The following is a 24,374-nucleotide window of genomic DNA, read 5'->3' as shown; positions in this document are numbered from 1 at the left end:
AATTGTAGTCTCAAAAAAGGCAATCACTTGAGCTCTGCACAGGAAAAGACTGCAAAGTTGCATACCAAGAAAAACTCCACTTCTGCAGAAGAGACACTTTTAAGTCAGACTGAAGTATGCTAAGGACAGCCTGGAGAAAGATTATGCATACTGGAAGTGTGTGTTATGTTTGGAGAAAGAAGGGAGAGGCGTATAACCCAAAGAACACTGTCCCCACAGTGAAACACGGTGGTGAGAGTATTATGCTGTGGGGATGTTTCAGTGCGTCTGGAACTGAATCTCGTCAAGGTGGACGGAATCATGAAGAAAGAAGAATATGTGAAGATTTTGAAAGAAAACCTCAAGCAGTCAACAGCAAAACTGGGTCTGTATCATCACTTTGTCTTCCAACACCACAACGACCCAAAACATACGTCGCTCCTGGTGAAGAACTACCTCCAGAAGACCAAACTGAACGTTACTGACTGGCCTGCACAAAGCCCTGACTTGAATCCCATTGAAAAAATTGAACTGAAGACCAAGGTCCATGCCAGAAGACCATCAAATCTGGAGGAGCTTGAGAGATTCACCAAAGAAGAATGGGCTGGGATTCCTCAGGAGACGTGTCTGAGACTTGATGAAAACTACAACAAATGACTGCAGGCTGTTATCTAGAATAGGGGATACACAATTGACTATTAACATCAGGGGTCTAATAATTTTGGCCCTGGTGGTAGTAAAATACATATATATGTACAGATATATACATATATATCAGGATATCCCTCCCCAGCGACCTCTGATGGAGCCACTATATATATATGTATATATTTATTGATGAACATCAAACCTTTAGATTAAGAAATTACACCAAAAGCAAATGAATAATTATAAAAACTGAATTTCCTCTGGGCCAACTGTTGTAATCTGAGTCCACCACCAGAGGACGCTCTAACCAAAGACAATATATTGCCATAGTTCAGAAGACGTTTGGAATGTGTACTTTATGTGTGGTTTGCATTAATTTCACCAAATGTACTTATAAATGTACACTGGGAACTGTGAAAAGCCAACCCTTGTGCGTTATAACCTCATAGTCAACAACAATAATGAAATGTTTATTCATGGAAAAATGTAAACATACAGTGAGTGAATCAAGTTAGACTTTATGTTGTCAGGATATACTATTACTTAAACAGACCTGTAAGGACCTGTCTGTTTCAAGCGGGCTGTACAGTATTTTGCTGTGCTGCGTGTGAAACAAATGTTGAAAACATGGGGAATAAGAAGAGGGGGTTGGTCTTGCAGCGGAAAACGTCTGTCTGTTGTGGACTGCGACGTTCATCAGGAGGAATGTGTCTACTTGGGCGCCTTCCCCCTACTCTGCGATGATTGGGCAGTACGACTGGCTGTGCCCGGTTTGATCCTGTTGGCTCTCCGACGCTGCAGTGGTCCGAGCTCAGGGTGGATACTGAAGACGGCAGACAAAACACAATTACCGGCTATGCAACTTATTAAGGCAGACATTAAGGTTTTCCATTTTTAATCAGCAGGTTTGAGGTTACATCTCTTGTGTAACGTAAAGGCCAGTAAGAGCTATATGTCGAGGTAACATATATATAACGAACATAACAAAAGGAAGGATGCGGCAATAAGTTAGGTAGACTTGTTTAAGGAATTTGCTTTAACTTGAACATGTATGGTCCTTAACTCTCATGGTCATTAAAAGATGAGCCTCTTGTTTCACCAAGGATCATCAGCCGAAATGAGGCATCTAAATGGAAACTTGGGTAGATGGAATTAATTACATGGGTTATGGTTTCAAATTGTTAGATCATATCTACGCAGCTGTTGCTTTGATGCTCATTTTTTCTGTTTTGTTCATCATAATAAAATATTATATTATGTCAGTATTGACTCAGTGTGTTAAAAAAATGTATTGTAATCCTACATTTGGGCAACAGACCTTTATGTTTGCTATGCGTAGTGAATTTAGGCTATATAGCCTAATTCATTAATTAGGACTATCCTGAAACTGACATATTGTGAAAATGTCTCAGAGGTTCAGACCAGGCAGCCGGGCAGACAACTGTCTATGTAGCCCAGAGGTTTCTTTTGTAAACACTTGATAAACATCAATAAGCTGTTACAACACATTAGATAAAAACGGGTGATAGCTACCTGTTGCTTGCCAAATAGTGAGCCCACGTTTATTTGTGCTGTTCTCACTGTTTACTTTGTCTCCTCCATCACCAGCATTTATACCTGGGCACTTCAGTAAGTTAGTAGCATTTATCCACCGTCAGCATATCTTCTATCATATAGTCAAAAAGTTTCATTTACATATCAAATTAAGATATCATATTACCACATCCATACAATAAAGCTTTGGCGATATTGTTTACCTGGGTTATTTCCGCGAGCACCTTTTTACACTTTACAGTAAGGCTCCATTTCGCCAGTTATAGGCTAAATGAGTCGTTAATGGTGATATGTTGTATACTGTACAATAAGGGTCCCTTTGGTAATTATAAATGTTAGTAACTCATTAGTAAGATGAATTAGTATTAAGATAGCTGGATCTTGCCAAACAGTGAGCACTGAGGGATACATCGATCAAGGTGTTTACAACCTAACTAATAACCTAAACATATTCAAAGAGTAACGTTAGTTTGTTTGAACTTCACTTCCCATAATACTTTGGGGACTATAAACAGGAAATGTAAAATTGCCGTGTAAGTAGCAAGTTAGCTGTGTGCTTTTAGCCTATATGTTTTAACTTTCGGCAAATTCGCACTACTAAAACTATGCCGAATTAGCTATTAATAGGTCCTGTTTGCAGTTTACAAATGGGTGTCCAAAAATATATCTCTGAAATTACTTTTACAGTGGCGAAAACTTAAAAATGTGATGATTCTCAATGAAGTTCGGGAGAAATCAGGACAAACTTTTTCTACGTGGATTTATGGACGTTATTTGGATAATAAAGTCAACAAGTCTATGAAGCCTTTAAAGTTTAAATCTTACTGAATAAAAAAATGACATATGTCGTGTTTGTGTGATCCAGTTTGGTTACTACTCGTGGCTAGTATTCACACTGGCACAGAGAGGGTCGCGTCTAGAAGAGAACCCTAGACCCGCGGAAGATGTCGGAAGAATGATCATTTTAACCCAAATCATTATCTTTACTGATCCATAAGCAAGTGTATTATGTCCCTTGCGCGAGCTTAATCTTAAACACTGCGTTGCCAGATTGTAAAACAAAATTAAAATGCGCTACATACACAATGAACTAAAAAAGATTAACACATATATCGCGAGGGTGTCGCAGATCAAGGGTTCCCTTTTGGATACGTCCCAGAGAGAACGAGAACAACAGAAGTGGGTCAATCGCATAATTTCGCGCCGTTGTCACATGGAAGTGTTTCCCTTCCTTTTCTGTGTGGCACTATGAAACGGAAGCCGCACGTTATTTGAAAAACGCCTCAACCTTTAGTTGTTGATACAGAACAGAAGAAAAGAAGAGGGAAGGACAGGCTATTTGCCCTGAGATGACCTTGTTTCATCTCCTGCCACTTCGACATGGTGACAGCGATGTCGGAATTCGCCAACCTCCTCGCCTCGCAGACCGTCTGGTCTGAACCGGTTCGGGAAGTGCGCGGTCTCGTGCGCACTGCAGACACCACGCACTGATTCACACACAACACTCCACGCAACCTCACACAGGCCCCGCCCCACACTGGGTTTAGACCTCTCTAATTGGTTTGAATGGCCGTAGCTCGCTCACACCGCCCGGATGCTGTTTGGGCAATAAGACAGCCTCTGAATTGTGATTGGTCAGTGCCCTTCTAAACCTTTTATTTTGGGGCGGCCCCGCTGACTGTCCACGGGAACGCGGAGAAGTATAGTTGTATAGGAAGCGTGTGCACGTTTCAGCACCAGCATCTTGTGGATAGCGGCCAAACGGAGAGAAGAGGAGGGTTGACGTTGTAGTAGGGTAGCTTAAGTTCATTGTGACAAACCGACGAGTTTGCGGTTTGCAACGCCACACAGCCGCTGCGATCGCGGGAAAACTTTATTGATAGTTTTGTGTCGGAGGATATAAACCAGCAGTGCCGTGTCTTCAACTAACTGCGAAGACTAAATGGCTGCAAACGAAGGTAAACAAAGGTGATAAAGAATATAATTCGGTTCGGTCCAGACAACGGTTGACCAGTGGCCCTGTTTTTAGCCACATCACAGCCTGCTCCTACCGTTAGCCGCCGAGTTCTCTATTGTGTGAGCATCTCTCTGCTAACTATACCGCTGCCGCCCGCCCGACCCCTGGAGCACTCGCTGCCTGCCTGTCACTACACACCTGCCGCCTTTTCCACAGCTACAGTTGTGTGTTTTCAGCCTGATTTTTCTCAACTTTTTGAATCCAAAAATGTGTTCTCGGGTTTGGTTCGTGACCGACCGGCGTATCAGCCAGGAATACCCCCAACTTCAGATCCTCCGGGCACTGAAGGAGCGCTGCGCCGACGAGGATGTTGAATTCCGCTCTCTTCTCATGGACCAAATAGTGCTCACGATCAGCGAGGGACAACTAGGCAAGTATCACTCAGTTAATCAAAACAGGTCGTAAACTGTGTGGGTTAATGATGCAGTATAACTTGGATTATTTAGTCCACAAAGTTGATAGCATGTGTTCATTGTTTGGGGGTCGGGGGGAGGGGGGCTGTACTGCCGTAAAGCAAGGAGAGGGCTAGCCCGGTCTGCCTGCTAGCAAGGAAGCGAAGTGTGTGACCACAGCCGTGACCGCCTAACCCACTTTCCAGCTAGACTGCCTTCAGACCGAGGGGGAGCGATGCTACTTATTTAATTAATAATCTGATTACGCTGTCTTGGATGATAATATGCATTATAGCAACAAGGAAATAGTTTTTTCAATATTGTAGAAGCCCCATCATTAAAGTATAGGCATTTATTAGTGAGAACAAATTGAACTGGTGAGATCTGTAATGCACATAAAGACACTCAAGATTGCAGTTGTGGGTTTTGTGAGTATGCATGACACCAGGTAGATCTCCTTTAAAAAGAGGCCAGAGAAAAACACGTGAAACAGACAGGGCCATGTTTGAATGATCATTTCAGTATTGTCTAGATGAAATAGGTAGAATCTGCAAAGAGCTGCAGCAGAATGATAGTTGATTGATTGAATCTCAGGTGGTAGAGTGTCCCAAGCATGGCAAAATAATGAGAGAATAAGGGGATACAGGCAAAGGGCAGGGTCTCTACAGATACTGACTCCACCACACACTTTAAGTGAGTCATATGTGATGATGTAAAAGGATTATGTTTATATGTGTTTATGCATTGGTTCATATAGTCAAAACAGAAGCAAAAAAAAATTCGGTCGAATGAAGGAAAATAATAAGCAAATCTGGCATCTGTGGAGCCATAACCAAGTGCTGTTTATTGGTATCCCATGATAAATGACTAAAATGACACATTGATTCTCAAAACTTAAATCAATTAACCAGCAACAGGGGTCCCCAGCAGGAGGAGGAATAGAATATATTTAATTTTTATCACATTTTTTTTTAAAGTTGGAACAAGGGAGGAAGTATGGTTTGCCATTTTGATTTATTGTAATGTACACACTGATCCTAGTTTGATCATTGATTGACTATGAAGACTTCATTGTCTTCAGAGGAGATCCCTCAAGACAAAATCCTATCAAACTGGAGGTCCGTCATCAAATGTGTCTGTATATTCTGGGAGTCCTTGATATGAAAAAGTTTGGGAACCACTGTACTAATATACTGTATCTGTATATCTTACCTTATCTGTACTATTTACAGTATGTCATTATGACATATCTTCAGTTAGTCTTTTGTTATTATTTTGGCACTGCTTTGTCCAGAACATATTGTTTGTGTTCTTCCTGTTGTGAAATGACAACATGTTACAGTACTGACTCAGGAGGCCTTGATAAAGTGATGGTAACAGGAGGATCTCTCAACAAACAGACACATGTAGAATTCTTCAAGGCTGTGTGAAGTGGGACCGTGTCACCAGATGAGAGGCATGTAGGTCTCAATTAACACATAAATGGCGTAGGCTGGCACTGTCAAAGGCTGAGTAGTTGGGACAGGATGTGGAATGAATAGGGGTAAGACTGGGCAGCACACCCCTCGAAGACTACATACTGCAGACCTCATCATGGCAAAGTTTTATACTCACATGTGTTTAACAATAGAGTATTACAGTGGAAGTCATGACATTTAAGCAATTACATATATTTCACACTCCACAGCACAACCAAGGAATATTTGTGAACACAGACAAATAATTTTTCTCTTCTTTTTAAGTTAACAGCCTGCACACAGTGTTGGTACAGAAAAAAATCACTGATTACTGTCTGGTTTTGCTGCTAGCCAAATTTCAGGCAGAAAATGAAGACTATACTGAACTGAGGTTTTGAATGCCCAGTTGGATCTTATGTTTTTTACAGCTTCAGTACTATCACATGTTTGTATTGTAGTGTTTTTCAACACATGATTTTGAAAAAGTTTAGAAATATCAATAGTTTTACCATTCTTACACTAAAATGTGTTTTTTGCTACCATGGCTGAATGAGAGCATATTTTGAAGACAGGAAGGTAGACAGCTGTCTAGACCTGTAGCTTAGCAAGATACACTCAACTGGAGCAGAGCGGTTAGCATGACTTGTAATCCATGCCGGCCGCAAGTCTGCATAAAGTAACTGTCTTGACATCACGGATTAACAGCCAGTGGACAGATTGGCCAAGCTGTAGGCTTGTTACACAGGAAGCCATTGAGTATATACTCTGATGAGGTACATACAGCCCCCGTACATCTAGCATTACTGCTTTTATCTACATATTAATTGCCCACACTTTGTTTACACCTAGGCTACAAAAACTCTGGAAATGGAAAGTATTTTTCAATGCATCCAAACAGGAATTGGCAGTTTGACAGCATCATCTCTACTAAAAAAGAGTTGCTAATCCTTTTTAATTTGCAGACTGTATGAATCTTCATGTGCATTAGCCTAAGTGTGTGGAGTGCCAGAGGCAAGAATTGAGTTAATGCAGTTCTGGAATTTAAGATACTGAGATGTGATCAGTGAGTGTTAATTTCTGAACTGGAAATATAAGTGGTATTTTACCATAATGGGATCAATAATGCCCTTGTGGTCACTGACCACCTCTTTAAGTGGTTGGAATTATTTAGTGTGCCTGATGTCGAATTTACTTTTGCACACAATCTATAATCCGACATACATACTACTTACACTTCATCTGTGTAGATTTTTAGTGTATTACAACACAAGCACAACAAAGTGCACACAAACAAACACATTTCTCAAGTCTTATCTTATTCATACTTAATACTTTAAGCCAGAAACTCAGTTCAAACCTTAAAATGTTCCACATTATGAGATTTCAACTTTTCAGTCCCATTCATAGTAATTAGACTCCTTCCCACTTTCCAGCTATGAAAACTTTTTCTTCATACAAAGATATTAAACTGCATTGCTTTAATAGACATTTTCAAACAATGAAGTTGTTCTCCCAAACATTATTCAAGCAGTGCAGTTTAGCTCCCAGGTGTTACTTCACACTTAATCAGAATATTGTCAAAACTGCAACATAGCCAAATGCAATATCAAAACTGCACTAGCTTTTCTTTTGATAACGGTTAAATGTGTCACAACATACCACTATAAATGAAGCACTGCATTACAATTTCCATGCCCACTAAAATATATCGCAACATCTAACAAAATAATCACAATATATTTTTTTTTCTGCATATCCTTCAGCCCTACTTAGTACTTGTTATATTAGTATGTAAAAAGACAAAAATATGCCAAAATGAATACATGGCATTTAACATTAAAAATTACATAAGAATCAGATATTGTAGCTTTCTACTAGTAGTAGACGCTACATAAACAACCTGAACCTTTCACATATAGTATTTGTTTTAAGGAAGATCAGAAGGCAGTCACAATCCTAAAACTGATAACACATTTACAGCTCCCTATTTCGAAGGTTTCTTGTCGTCTTGGTCCAATTGTATGTTCTCAAGTCTGGTTGACATCCATGTTTTGCACTGAAGTTAATGGGTTCCATATGTCCCCAGGAGAAGAGATGAGTATGCACACACACACACACACACACACACACACACACAGGTTATAATCATGAACAATTATGGCCCCTCACATAAGACAGCCAAATCCAGCATTCAGCTAGCTAGAGGCATTTCACATCCCATGATTTGTGCTGTGAGATGTTAAAACAGAGACCAGATATGAAATAATCTTACAATCCTTTGTGAGGTACACTTCTACCCCAAAGATGATAAATGCAACACTCCTATGTCACTGACTAGGAAGATGGAACATTAAGGCCTCCAGCATGTGAGTGTGTATCAGCATCAACATACATGAGGCAGAAGTACTGTAGTTTTATTGCCAGTCCTTGTTGATTTTATGAGAAATGCGACCATTTTAATGATCAGCAGTATGGTGGGTACTTGATTTACATCTAAATTGCAATAACTTAACTTAATAACTTTTATTTTAATTACTTTATTTTTATTTATATCTTGCAAAATAACACTTCTGCTTAGTTTATTGCGTAAGCATTTAGGAAATATGTTAAGTCTTAAGATAATAAAGAGAGTGTACAGTTTTGGGGGGCTGTAACTTCATTGCATGTCGCAGCCTTAAAGGACAACACCTTGTTCATAAGTTAGCACACCGTAGCCTCATATCTCCTTTATCACATACAGCCTGAACAGGTACATTTGCATTTTATTGGTGTTGCTGAAGAAGCTCACAGTATTTTCTGTGTGTATGTATGATATATAACCACACATATCTTATTTTGCCCTGTGCCACACATAGAAAAGTAAATCTTTGCTCCAAAGTACATATCTCACATGCAGCAACGCACATGTATGTTACTCACTGGATTTTTGTGGTAATTACTACTTGCATCAACAGGCAGCAAACAATTCCAAGTACTATCAACCTTAACTGACACAGACAGAAAATCTGTTATACCTAATGCGTATTCCAAGAACAGCAGATTGTTATTAGGGAGACTGACACATCTTTCCATATCAGACCGGACCACGTTGCTGTGAATATTTGGCCTTTCTTTTTATACATGGTCATGCTGCAAATAAGCACTTGCATTTGTAATTTGCATAGCCGCAGTAGCCGAAGAGAGGAGTATCTGCTCTATGATTACTGGACTATAAGCCCTCTAACCTTGCATTTTCTGAAGCCGAATGATGTTGCATCACTGTAAAAACTGCGGTGGGAAAAGGCTGCAAGTGACCACAAACAAAGAAATCTTATTGAGAGAATGAAGGAGTCCTTTTCTTCTCTGACTTTTCTGTACTACCGCATAAATGGCGCACCCTTCAAGAGACAAAATGTACTATCAGGTTAGAAATTTGATAACAGCCACAAGCCAAAACTGGTTGACTGACCATTATTACCAGCCACTCTGGCAGGTAATGAAGACTCATTTGAAGATGTCACAGACACACCAGTTAAAATAGCAGTGGTTTTGTGTTTGTACCAGCTACTGTGACTGCTGAATACAAAATAGTTCCTACCCAGCATTATGTCAAAAATATAAAAATAGCCATTGAGTAAGGATTGGCAAGGCAGTGTATATACTCATTCTGCCACTACACCCAAATACTTACTCTTCCATTCCCTTTAGTAAACCTAACAAACTGATGTTTGAACGTTAAGTGTGATTTCAAAGACAACTGATAACTTCAAAAAATCTTCATGAAACATGTTTCATTCTGTTTGCTTTATCAATTTAAATACAGAATGTGGGTCTCATCACAGGATCCAACATTAACCATGGCCTGTGGCCTCAAAAAGTTACTCTGTGGCCACTAATACTGTATATTCATGTAGGTGGTCCCCTACAGCCACCAAGTTTAAGACCTTACTGTAACCCTTTTCTAGCTCAATGTTATATTTCCACAAACACCCCGATTAATGTCTTTTAGTTCAACATTATACAAAAACAATTAACTGTACTTGTTGCCAGGAAGCTAGAAGACGAACCAGAAACACAAAAGGTGAATTATGAAAAAAACAAAAAAAGGAACATTTTGGAGTGAATGGAAGCTGGACTTTAAGTGGTGAGAATGACACATTGTTTTGCCAGTTTCCTTAACTAGCTGAGAAGTCTGGCTTGTTGTTTTTATCTGAAACAATGCTTTCAGGGTAAAAGTGGACAACACAAGTGCCACAGTTAAGAAATGTTTTTGCCTTTTCTGTTTTGTTATTGTTGTCTGTATATAAGTTTACATTTGGGTCACCAAAAATGTACTTTGACCACCAGTGGGGCCAGTGCTTAAACATATTAGTGACTATCCCCTGCATCATTATTAATTGGTTAAGTTCTTTACAGTGATTAAATTAGACTAAAAGATTACTGTAAATTCTAAAATGCAATACGGGTTAGAACTATTTAATTTGATAATTTTTCTGTGGTGGTTGAATGTGTTTGTTGACTTGTTTACAAGAGCTGCAGAGTAATTTTTTAAGGGAAAAAAAAAATCAAAATTCTCTGATTATTCCAATTTATTAATTGTGAATATATTCTGTTTTTTACTCTGACAGTAGTCTGACAGTAAACTGCATATCTTTGGATTGTGGACAAAACAAGACATTTGAGGATGTCATCTTAGGCTTTGGGAAACAGTGGCCTGCTTTGTTCACATGTTCACCAAACAACTAATTAAATAACCAAGAAAATAATAAATAGATTAATGAACAGTGAAAAAAATCCTTAATTGCAGCCCTACCGCTAGCATGCTATTCAGCCTTGACTTTGCTAAATATTTTTGTTGTCTCATGGTATTTCTTGTCTGCCTCAGTTAGTTCAAGTACTGTAACTTGCAAAGTAGCTCTCAGCTGTACAGTACACCGACAGCCTCACAGAGGATATGTCAACCTACATGGCCTCTGTTCTCGATGAACAAAAGATTTTTTTGCTTGGCCTCACAGTCTGCCTGAAATATATGTTATTGTCTGATACATGTCACTGATGACAGATATGTAAATAAACCATGGAGGGCATTGTGATCCCAAACTGTGGGGAACCTGCAGCTCCATCAGGCTAATTTAGACAGGATACCCAGACCCAGACTGAGACTGCATTCAGGGCTGGCAGGACCCACTGGCCAAACACTGGTACAGTGCTTGTCGGCATCGGCTGCTTTGTGACGTTGCAGCGGTATGCATAGAATGCTTGTTATGCTTGTTAGCTTTGTCAGGCAGATTGAAAATGGGACGCGCATATATCGTCCTTTCACCCATAAAAACATTATGATTCTGCCGTAGATTTAAGAAAAAATCCCATCAGTTGTGTCTGTAAACAGGTCACACCCACTCTAAATGTAGACATTGTCACACAAAAACTTAATGTTGCCTTTGTTGTACACCAAAAAGGTCAGGAGGGGATTCTGACTGTTTTTGCAAATGGTCACATGACAGGCAGCGCAGTGCACACGAACACTTGCACAAATGAATAGGACTGATTCATCTGGCTGCCTCATTGGTCTCTGTTTGGTTCCCCTAGAGATGGAGACGAGCACCGTGAACAGTGAATACTGTCTGTCAAAAAGCATGAGACCACATCCCCTGACACTTCCCACTGTAACACCACTCACAGTGCCCTCAATGGCTGCACAATCAGATCAGTGTGTGAGAGTGTTGAATAGGCCTGGAAAAACAGTGAATCCTCCTGCTTCTATGCTGAGATTGTGTGGAGGAGGAGGAGGAGGAGGAGGAGGAGGAGGAGGAGGAGGAGGAGGAGGAGGAGTAGAAAAAGGGAGGGGTGGCAGTCTTTTCATGGCTTCATACTCCTTTTTTCTTGTGCCTCCATTTCCCCCTCCCCTCCTCTGTGTTAAGGCTACAAGACATCCCCGACCTTTTCTGCAAATACTACCTCTTTTCTGTTCCCCCCTCTTACCTGTCTATACACAGAATGACCCTGTGAAAGTGTTAGTCCCACCCATAGTATGTGCTTGATGCGCTGTCTATCCACTGACAAACCAATAGCTGTGTGTCTGATTATATTATGTATGCAGGAACCATCAAGCTTTTCGTGACCCCTTGTGATCTTAGCCAGCAGCGCTGTCACTGTTGTGAGTCTGCCGATTCTAAGATGGCCGCAATTCAGGTCACGGTAGAGGTGAAGTGCTGTGCCAGTGACAAATGTGTCTCCTCCCCTCTTTCCCATACATATATATGTGTATGCATACTCACACATATGCAGAGGTTCTCCTTGCCACCCAATCTGTTCTTCCTGATGAGCTGTTGGGTCTTATCGCCTGCTCAAAAATCTCGCAGTCTGTCTCTGTTTCCTCTTCTCATCCAGGGTGACAAAGTATCACCAGTCACCAGGGAAAGGCTGCCAAATCTTTGGCTATGGCTGCTGAATTTGCCATCTGTGTTCAGCAGATATCAAGCCAATATTCTGTTATTTCAAAAATCTTATTCTGTTCTGCTGATCCAGACTGAAGATTGCAAGTGAATGTTAAAATTTGCCACATTTTTAGCCTTGTGGAAATGTTAGTGTATACCAAGTCATGCCAGCTTTATTCCTGCCATCATATTACAAGCTTCTCTTTGTCAAGTCTCCCCTGTTTTCCGTGGCTTTTACATGCTGTGCTTCATTGAAATAGCTGATCAGTGACCTATTCAGATGTGCTCAGTTAGCCTGTTGTATTTCCTTGGCTTACATTTACATAATAAAAGTGGTGTCAGGCTGAGACATTGAAAACCAATGTCAGTTAGACTCTAAATAAAACAAAACTTCATCATTTCCAGATAACTTAATTTAAGGAACAACAGACCAGAGTGTAGTCAGAAATATCCTGAAATATTTAAACTTAAATATTTTATTTTTTTTTCAAGTCATGCTTTTCCTCCTGCTTTGTGTTCATATGTGATTAAATTCTTGCACCCATGAGTTCTCCTTACCCTACTGCCCTACATTGAAACAAAGTGACAAAGGTGAATCAGTAAGGATATGTCTGTCTCAGTCAAAGGGGAAGCTAGTATTAGGCAAAATGGCAGAAGAGCTGACAGCCTTGCAGAGGAATACTGTATATAGATACGAGCATTGTGTTGATACTCGCATCAGTTGGCCAGGCCAAGCTCCTCTTTTAAAAGCACCAGCCTTGGAGCTGGCTGCCTCTGCCTGGTCTTGTAACTCGGCCAACTCCCAGTCAGAGCTGTGTAGTGACAACTGGAGTGGTGTCCACAAACAGTCTCCACATGAGGAGTAATCTTTTCCACCAGTAACTGATGGATTCTAAATCTCACTAACCACTTTCACAATCTTTCCAGCTACTGCAAATAGGATTTTTAGGATGGGATGGTAGCTATAAACAGTGGTGTGTTACAGGTCAGGTGCTGCTCTAAAGCTTTATGTTTGAAGTTCAGGTCCAAGATTTTGTATAATTCCTGTACCCACAGACTGACAGAATTGCAACAAAGGATTCTTGTTTGGTCCTTAAAAAAATCTTAAAAAGCCTAAAATGTGATCATCTGAATTTTGGGCATAAAAATCTCTGTAAATGTCTTTTGTAGGATTTGGACAAGTATTTAAAATTGATTGGATTATGGAGTTAATGATGTATTAACTTCAGCCTTGTCTTTAAATGTGATTTTGGGAAATGTGTATGGCTTGTTGATTATTTTCTCAGTTAATCAAAAATGTTGATCACTATTTCCTCAAAGGCCAAGGTGGTGTCCACAAATGTCTTGTGTTGTCCACGACCAAAAGATATGCACTTCTGACATAGACAGGAGTAAAGAAACAAGACAATATTCACATTTATGAAGCTGAAATCAGAGAATTTTTACTTGTTTATTTAAAAAAGTGACTCAAAACGGTTAATCGTTGCAGCTCAAATAACGTGTGTTAATCACACTATAATAACTACTAAACAAACCCAGAACCAGTAACCACTAATTCAAAGTATGCAACTCGGTAAGAATTTATCTGAACACACCCTGCTAGCTTGGCATTAAGTGTGGAAAGGACAAAGTCTTACATTACTTCATTTGGATTAGCAGATTTCATTAAGAGGTTAATTCAAAATAATTAATTAATGAGGCATTTACTAATGAATGAATGAATGAATTTGGTCGTTGACTATGTTTATTATGGTCTTAAAATGTCTTAAAAAGTATTAAATTTAAGTTGTTGAAACCTACAGAAACCCTGTTAATTATGGTTATCTTGTGTCTACCCTCTCTTCTCCAACCAACCATCCCTCTACATAACCCTCCAGGTCTGCGAGTGGAGCAGGAATTGGTGACATCTTATCCACAGGTGGTGGTGGTACGGGTGCCCACACCCTGGGTGCAGTCGGATAGTGACATCACCGTGCTGCGCCACCTGGAGAAGATGGGTTGTAGGCTGATCAACCGGCCCCAGGCCATTCTCAACTGTGTCAACAAGTTCTGGACCTTTCAGGAGCTGGCCGGCCACGGTGTGCCTCTTCCTGACACCTTTTCCTATGGTAAATCGACATTCGCCTTTTTCACTGTGTTGATGTGTTGCGGTAGTTGTAAATAAAACGTCTGAAGCAGCATTTTTCTCCATGACTATGATCAGAAACTCAACTGATGATTGTGTGATGCAGATGGCTTTATTAATACACTGATATACAGAAATGGTCTTACTGTTGGTTTTGTTTGCTTCTGTAGGTCATATAGAGGCATCAGCAAAAAAAAAAAAAAAAGATACTGTTTCATAAACAGATAAAACAGTAAACAGTACATACAGCCATAGTTAATTGTATTTTTTACATGCCTTCTTCTCAGCTAGCATTCATATTGATTTAATTAAAATGCTGATGTTAACAGTACCTTGTATCAGGTCCGCTCTGTAGACTGTATTATTTCTGCTGAGGTGTTGAAATGTTGCTGTTGTGCTATTATGGTAGGCTGGTTTGGTTTTACAACAGACACAGACACTACAGAGTTTTTGTTTTGTATTATGTTGAAATGATTCCAAACTTGGGACACTTTCTGTCATTTTCTCTGGCCTGTCTCTTCTCCTTGCCCCTTGCTATTTTCTCTCTCTTCCTTCATTTTGCAATCTGCGCCATCAAATCATGTCTTCATCACATCATTTGTCTGCAGCATTTAAAAATCAGCATCTACAGCAAGTGCATTGTATGGCTATTGCATATAGATTAAACAAAGCTTTGAATTGAATTTGCATCAGTGATTTTTAGTATTTGAGTTACTTCAGTTTGTTGAGGAATTATTTCAGCCCTCCAACCAGCCTTCAGTTTGATGATGCTGAGTCCGTGTTGAATTGCACAGACTACAGAATGCAGACTCTAATTCCCTGAGTACATTAAGGAAGTGTTACACACAGAGGCACGGGTGAATAAACACATGCACCCTGTTTCTAATAGAGATGTCCATCACAGCACCCTTTGGACAGCTTATTATATTAAGTCTCACAGACCCAATTAAACCAGTTTTTGTGTAACCAGCAAGTGTAAATTGTTTCATACATCCGTTTATTTATGATTTGTTTCTATCATGCTTTGTGTTTATTAAAAATGGATAGCCCTTCTGCTTAGGTCAGTGATATGACTTTGTATGTTAGTCAAATTAAGTGAAAGTAAGCAAACACAAGATATTTATTATGGAAAACAAAATAGGTGAAAATATTGTCTGTAAGTAGGTATGTATAAACAAATTATAAGGGAATGCAACTGCATTATCTACAGTCAAATGGAGATTAGCAGAAACACCAGCACTGCTGTGTCATGTGTTTTTTGACATTTCAATCACATTAGTTGCATCACAGGCTTTGGTCCACATGTGTCGCTCTGTATTTCAGATTAGTAAGCCATCATCACTAGTCCACTGCAATTACTGAAACAGCAGAGAGAATATCCTATTTACATACCTAGGTGTACACTGAACCATATATCTTTATCATTTTTACAATTTTTTAAAAATTTAACCTATTGTTGATGAGAGTGGGTGGATACAGCCCTCACAACACAAGCTAGGCTGCTGTCTTTATTTGTTGTAGTTAGCTGATTTTAAAAGAAAACACAAAGGCTGTCAACCAACACCACCTATTTCTTTCTGTTTTCCAAAAACCCACAAAGCTGTGGTGTTTGTGAGAGCAGGAAGAGAACGATACAGACATGGGGAAAGAAAAAAAGAAAGAAAGAAGGAAAGACAGAAAGAAAGAGGAGGGGGTGTTTGGCCTACATTCCATTCGTCTCTCTGCACAGTAGGCCAGGCGATGCATGCAGAGTGGCTGGAGAGCTTATGTAACACCCACCCCCCCACAACGCCCCACCCCATGCCCCCCTCATGATTTTTCAAAATAAAGGATGCCATTGCCTCCCCCCCTCCTGCTCTCCATCTCAGCAGCTTATGACGTAGTTGGACCCACAGTTGCTGTTCGCTCTCTCCCCCCTCTGTTCTTTCTGCCTCTCACTGAAAACGCATGTGGATCAGTGCATCTGGAAAAAGCCTTGTGACAGGGTAGCTCACATCTGTTCCCTTGACTGAATGCCAGATAAGACCAGACACAGGCACACAAAGATGGTGGGAAAGATGGAGACAGGGAAGGGGAAAGAAGTTAACAACACGTCCATTTTTTTCAATATTCTTAACACATTCTTCAATCACCTCTCAAGCCAAAGCAGAGAAATCTGAAGCTCAGCTGTTGCTACAAGCTGTCGGTCTGAATCGATGGTCAGTTGCTTCACATTAATGCCTCCTTCAGTGACTGCTCTGTTCCAACCACATGAATCAAGCTGCAAAATAAGTATAGGCTCGGGACAACACTCCTACAGTCAGCCTTGCTGTTTTGAGTCACCTCTGTTGCCATAGCAACAGGCCACATTCCCTCGCCCCACCCTGCTGAAATCGTCTGTAATGTGTGAACTGTGCTATCAAAACACAGACAATTTTTAAATATATTTTACACCTCTCTGTGGGCGCATGCCTGCGTCTGCTTTGTGTTTGTGTGCAGGAGGGCATGACAACTTCCGTAAGATGATTGATGAGGCGGAGCCGCTGGGCTACCCCGTGGTGGTGAAGAATGCACGTGGCCACAGAGGTAAGACAACCACCCATCTATTTTCTTCCCACTACACCATACCTCAAAAATCTGTACACTGCAGGCCACTAACAGCAGCTCAGTCCACCCTTATATGAAATTCATTGACAGAGTGTTAATTATTAAGACTGTGATGCTGTGACACATACAAAACAGAAGCTTGAAATTAGAGCTGCAGCTATCGGTTAAACTATTAATCGAATATTCTGCCATTTATTCTTTCAATTAATTGAGTAATCGGATAGATCTTTACAAAAGATCAATAATAAATATACAAAAGAGAAAATAAGACAAGTCTGAAAATGTACAAGTAATTGATTTCCTTTTTATAATGCTATACAATATAGCACTAATACTATACTCTACTGCATTATAGATACTATAATACATATTCCAGATAATTATACACTATACAGTATAATAATACTCCAATCTCTAGTTTCGCTCAATGTCCCACCCACAGCACTATGTGATTAGTTATCTGTCACGCCTAATAGCCAATCAGCACTGAAGGCTGTGTGTCACAAACTGACAAAAAGGACCGCAGGCCACTCAGGTGAGTGAGACGAGTGTTGTGTTGAAGGGAAAGCTGCAAATATCGCCCAAGTTACAATACACATCACAATTTTATGATCTTTTTCTATGATTACTAGGCCTGGACAATATAAAGATACAAGATATTGTCTGAGATGTTATATCGTGATATAGCTGCAATATAGTAGTGTTGTCTTGTCCTGGTTTTAAAGGCTTTATCACAGTAAAATTATGTAAAATTTATGGATTTATCAGATTATTCTAGCTGTTCAATTATTTGCCTTCAACCACTTGGTCATTATATCCACATTATTGGTGATTATTTAAAACAAATCTTATGTTAATATTTTGTAGAAGCACTAACATATATCCTTACAATATTGTTGGAATATCGATGAATATCAATAGGGAGGTCTTTGGTCACAAATACTGCGATATTTGATTTTGGCCATGTTGCTCAGCACTACTATAAGATCATCATATATTTGGATCATCTGAGAATTTATGTTATATTATTTTAGAGAAAATGTATGTATCGAGATATAAATTACATATCACAGAATAGCCAAAGATTAGATTTTAGATTTGTTTTGGAAGCCAATTTCCCCAGCTTTACTGATAACAAACATGCCAGTTTGCCAGTTACACCACTGAAAATGCTCAAAGTCTACAGGATTTCACTCAATGGAGGTGCAAGTGAATGTGAATGTGAAGGTTTTAAATCAGTTGTTCTTCCTCTGCATTGAGATTTTGGGAATTATTACTTTAAAAAATCACATCAGCAGTGAAACTGTTTCACACTATGATGGTTAAATTTTGTCCAGGGTGCTGAACAGTCATTCTATGCAGCTTCAATGCAAAGAAGTTGCAGAGAGGATTTTTTTCAAGGGATTGTTTCAGTCCTATTTGTAATGCTTGAAGTGGTTGCTTGGTTAGTTTACAAATTGACTCACTTTTCCTCATTTTGCCTGAATCCACATGGGACTTGTGTGAGAAGTTTCAGCCTTGTCATTTATGTTGTTCTTCCAAAAGATAAGCTCCAGTGTCTGTTGACCCATTAGCACTTTCCCATTCATAGTTATCGACACTTGAGTGGCTCTGCCATTGTATGGAAGAATAACAATAGGTCTTGGTCAGCCCAGACTGCCATCGTAGTGCATTGTTAGGAAAAGCAGCCGTTGGTCAACCACCAACTTGACCCTTTTTATAGAGTTATAGAGTCATGGGTTGCTTTCCTCCCCTCTGCGGTTGACCGTTGACACTGGCTGAAGTCCAGCCTGCTTTCCTTCCCATGAGCAAACAAGGTCTGTGAACAAACATAAAGGGCTGTTTCAAAATCTTAAGAATTATTGGTATAGAGAACAGGGAACAACGTCATGGCTCATTGCTGTCTGGGTAGTGGTCACCACATTTTAGGACACCCCTCTTTGTTTACATTCATTTCACTTACAGCAGCCACAAACACATAGCAACAACAAACATAAATCAACAGAGTGTGAAAACATGAATGGTCCTAGCAAAGACCAAGTGTGAGGTTCCTTACTGAGAGAAGGAGGCAAAGGAGCATTACTTTGAGTAAATGAAGGAAACGAACAAGCTGCATTGATACCAACCAACAAACAACACAGCTCGGCTACCCTATGCCATGTACGCAGAGCCAGCAGTACACAGTTCACAGCAGTGGACACATGAATATGTCTCAGGAAATGTTCTGAAAGTGAAGTTTGTTCTTGTTACAGTTGTGACCCTGCCTTTTTGTTAGTGTTGCGTTTCCCACCAGTCATGGTATTCCATTGTATTTTTAAGTTGGACATGGACACCATCATAATGTTTACTTCCAAAAAAACTAGTAGTAGGTCTATACTAGATCCCAAATTTAAATGTCATGTGCTCCTCCTGGCCAATTATTGGGATGTAAAATACTGTTAATTCACAACATTGCGTACACCTTTAGGTGCACGCTGTCCAAACAATGCATCATCAATATAAAGTAGTCATGTTCATACATCTCACTGAGTCACAGGACTATAATTCCATGTTTGTCTTGTTTTTGACTCGACTTTAGCCTGTCTATCTTCACATCTTTGTGATGTTACGAAGTGCTCGCCTTGTCATCTTGTTGAGATTGTCACGTAGACACAATGTGCACATACACAGACACATGATTTTCCCTGGTGCCGGAGCAGGGGTCAGAGGGCTTGACAACCAGGAGACGGAGCCAAAAGGTGCTAATTAAAACAGGCATCTTCTATCCTTTGTGAGAAACAGTTCTGTGGCTGCTAAGAGGAGTGTCCTATCCATTATAAGAAACAGGAACTGACATGAGACTTGGTCAGCAGAAGCAGCTATGTGTCAGCGAAACTCTGAGGAAGTTATCTAACCTCAACTAATATTATACAAATGTCAGACCCTTCAAGCATCTTATTTTCATGTTCATATAAACAGGTATAGTGATCCAAACATTCTGAAAACTAGCTCACCTTTCCTTCCTTTCCTCTCCCAGGCAAGGCTGTGTTCCTGGCACGGGACAAACACCACCTGACAGATTTGTGCCACCTTATCCGCCACGATACACCGTATCTATTTCAGGAGTACGTCAAGGAGTCGCACGGCCGAGATGTGCGGGTGGTCCTGGTGGGCGGCCGGGTCATCGGCTCAATGCTGCGCTGCTCCACTGATGGACGCATGCAGAGCAACTGCTCCCTGGGTAAGAAGACGCCTGAGTGTCAAAGGATCCATTTACAGGAACCCTAATATTCTTATAAAATATTATAATATTTTACACGGTGCAACAGTTTGCTGCAGTTAAACTTTGCCAATGAGAAACACAGATGCAGAAGTTCTTTGAATGTTCTTTGAATTTATCACTGACACCGACTTCATGCAAGCAAGTGTTTGAGTGTGTGTAGTTGTGATCAGCACTGTAGTGGGTGTGATATCACAGTCAGTTTGTATGCTGCACACTGCGGATGTGACCATCGTGCAGAACATGTGTGTAACAATGACGGACACAGAATAGGATATGTGACGCTGACCGGTCAGGGCCGGTCATGCTGAAAACTGGTCGGTTCCGATCTCTGGCCGGTCGATCGGTGCATTCCTACACATAGCTAATAATTGCACAGTGAATTACAGAAATGTTGAACACTATCACATATATTACATTACCAAACTCAATCGCCCTTAACCTCATTGTAGTTACAAACAATGCCGGCACTGTTAGACTGGACCAGTTATGAGTAGTCTTTTTTTTTAAATGTGGTTACTTTTAATGAACTAATTATTTGCACCATATGAAATCTGTTTGAGTTGCCTTGAGTCTTGTAGTGTTTTATTTCTAGTGGTGTGGTTGAATGGCTCCATAGTTCTTGGAGAACCAAAGCTGTTATTAAGATTTTATTTTTAAATAATAAAAGTAAAAGACATGCATTTATTATTAACAAAGACCATTAGAGAAAAAAAAAAAACTTGAACTATTGCTCTGCATGCCACATTTAAAGGAGATTGCTCTGATAATTCCTGTACAGTAATTATCAGTCATAGCGCCTTCTAAATTTCCATCTGCTCCAAAAACCAGTTGGGAACACGGTGCCAAAACAACAAGCTTGTCCTGAATCTGCCCCAGAGACATCAGCAGCATTCCAGCTGATGAGACTGATTTTCAATGTCAGACCATGAGCAGTTCTGCTGTGGTTGTGGCTGTAATGCACTGCGACATATTTAGGACATCAGTCATCAGATTGTTCTGCATTTATGTAACACATCATGTTGACGCTTGTACTGACTCTAGGTGGATCTTATGTTGTATCTGATTTTATGATACTGAATATTTAAAATGGTGAAATTCTTTCTACCATTATTCATAGTAAGTTTATTTTTATGTATGTGCCATGCCAAACATTTGGCCCATCCCACATGGGATTACAAGGCACCACCATATTACAAAACATAGATACAATGAGAAAACATGCCTGACATAGATTTCAAATGAACTGTACACTGAGACGAACTGTTACAAAGGTACACTTCATGTTTGGTTCTCAAGCTTTCTCCAGGTAACTAGCCTATCTAAATATTTCATACATGAACAACCAACTCAATCTTTGTGCATCATCCATATTTACAAAATCATTATATGTAATTATATTACTGAACAAAGTCTTACACAACTCCCAGTAAAAAGGGCAAAAGAAAACAAAGTGAAACTCTTTTTCTATATACATCTCAAAGCACATTGAACAAATCCACTTTTCTTCTTCCAGCCCGACATTTCGTCCATTTTCAACTGTAAGTTGCAAAATACCAAAATCTTAGCTGAGCACATGAGGATCTTTGCTTTTTAGATAAATTATATACAACATAATTCTCAGTACCATATTCATATTTTATTAAATGCATGCCCTGTTGGTTTAGTCCACATACCATCAGCCCACTGCTCCTTACACTGAACAAGCATAGATTCCCTGAACATAAAAATGTTGAGCTTTTCATCATTAAGAAATGCCTCATCAAGCCCACAGTTATAAATCAGTATGCACACATCTCAACAAGAGCCTGTGATTTGTTTATCTCATACAGATATCATTCTTGTTAGACTATTTTCTTCCATATTAAGTAACGGATTCCATTACTGGGCTGTACATATCTCCCAGTGAGCTTAACAGGGTTCCCAACCCATTTTTATTCATCTATTAATTAAAGGGACAATGTACATCAACATCCAAATGACCTGAGTTAGCTAAAGAGTAGTTTTTATCGGCAGTCCCAGATGTTGTTAGGCAGACTAGAATAATTAAAATAATTCATTGTGCCACTCTAAAGTTAACTTTGGTTCATATTTGTACACAATCAGAAAGCATCGCACATCATTTAGGACTGCTCCATAGAATAAGTGTTTTTGCCAGTCTGGACAGAACCACAGATTGGTGGGTATTAACCAGCTCGATGTCTCTCTCTGGGTTGTTAGGTGGTATAGGTATGATGTGCCCACTGAGCGAGCAGGGCAAGCAGCTGGCCATAGAGGTGTCAAACATCCTCGGCATGGATGTGTGCGGCATCGACCTCCTGCAGCTCAACGATGGCTCATTTGTGGTCTGCGAGGCTAATGCCAACGTGGGCTTCATCGCCTTCGACCAGGCCTGCGGCATCGACGTGGCAGGCATCGTCGCAGACTACGCCCTGTCCATGCTCCCCAGCCGCCTCACCCGTAAGATGTCCCTGCTGTCCGTCGTGTCAAGCACCAGCGAGACCAGCAGTGAGGCTGAGGTGTGCTCTGTGCCTGCGGGTAATGGCTCACTACCCGAGGTCGCCTGCAACATGAGCGTGGGCTCTACTTCCAGCGAGAGTGACCCAGAGCTGGCCGAGCCCTCCCAGTCCTCCCTGCGCCAGTCCACAGCCCCGAACCTCCCTAATCTCCCAGTCCTCCCCGATCCAGCCTACAACTTCAACACCCTCCTCGCCAATGAGATCAAGTTATTGACTGAGTGAGATTCAAGCAGCTTCACGCACACACAAACATACAACAGGCATACTCACACAAACACTCCTGTACGCATGGCAACAGACATTCCTTTTAAAAACACATATCAATCCAAAAACTATTAACACACAGGATGTTAAATGCAAAACAAGAGCAGAGAAAAGCAGAACACACACATAGACACAGAAACACCAAAACATGAGCCTTCTCCTACTAACTTTAAAAAAAAAACAAAGATCTGAGGCTGCTCCCCTGACTCTCCTCGCTTTGCACCTCTATTCCCAAAACCCACGCTCCAAACTTAGCTTACACTACAGCACGGTGGCGAGAATGGGATATAGTACATACATTGTACAATAATGCCAAATGGGCCTTTCCTTGTTTCTCTTGCAAAATAGTTAGGGTGAAGGTGTTTTTTTTGGGGTGGGTGTGGGATTCCCATTAAGGTATACACCTGCCACATTTTTATCCTTACAGTACGATAACATATATTTAAAGAAGGATCAATAGTATGTTGTCATGAAAAAAAGAGGTTTCCTGCTGAGACTGTAGTCAGGTTTGGTGGATTGGAGGCGAAATGAAGTGTTTTTTTTTTAAGTGATTAGCTCCTTGGAAAAGGAACATATCCTCATGCTAATGCTAGGCATAATATAGTGTCAGTTCCAATGTAGCAATGAAGTGCACCTGTCAGGAGTCAGAACAGGATGGGGACCATCCTGCAGCAAACGGAGGAGAAATTTCAATTCCATTATTCATAATAAGTGAAATGAGTTGAATTCACTTGTTGTTAAATAACTGTGTCATATTTTGTAAATCCAACTAAAAGAGATTGTATACACAGTGTTCTTACAAATAACTTGAAATATGATATTTAAAATCCATAAAAAACAAATTTTGAATGACTGATATTAAAATATAGTTTGAGCTGCTACATGGACAGTGAATAAGAGGCTGACATGGTCTAAAGCCCGACTGATATTAGCTTTTTGGGGCCGACGCTGACACTGACACTAGGGAGTAACAAAATTCCAACATAGATATATCGTCCAATATTCTTTCTATAGAATATAATACAGAATATATACGTAAACACATTTTTTTCGCAGTTTCCCTCAAAAGTGGTTAACACTTACAACAAAGATGTGTAATAGAGGCAGGATATTTTACAGATTACAATAAAGTTTATTGTCCAAAATGACATCAGGGCA

At 40.1% G+C, this 24,374-nt stretch overlaps 1 protein-coding gene across 1 annotated transcript; it reads left to right on the top strand.

Annotated features, from left to right (window-relative positions):
- The first annotated feature begins 3,873 nt into the window (after positions 1 to 3,873).
- Positions 3,874 to 24,174, top strand: rimkla (ribosomal modification protein rimK like family member A). The gene is made up of 5 exons (XM_084721439.1): positions 3,874 to 4,568; positions 14,341 to 14,571; positions 17,067 to 17,153; positions 20,191 to 20,394; positions 22,654 to 24,174. Exons 1-5 carry the CDS (start codon positions 4,406 to 4,408, stop codon positions 23,172 to 23,174), a joined length of 1,206 nt encoding a protein of 401 aa, XP_084577565.1. The 5' UTR covers positions 3,874 to 4,405; the 3' UTR covers positions 23,175 to 24,174.
- Positions 24,175 to 24,374: the final 200 nt, after the last annotated feature.

Source organism: Lutjanus erythropterus, chromosome 6 (assembly GCF_056507025.1).
Source record: "Lutjanus erythropterus isolate fLutEry1 chromosome 6, fLutEry1.hap2, whole genome shotgun sequence".
Lineage (NCBI taxonomy): Eukaryota > Metazoa > Chordata > Actinopteri > Lutjaniformes > Lutjanidae > Lutjanus > Lutjanus erythropterus.
Note: the sequence above shows the minus strand (reverse complement) of the source record. Positions and strands in the feature narration are given on the sequence as shown.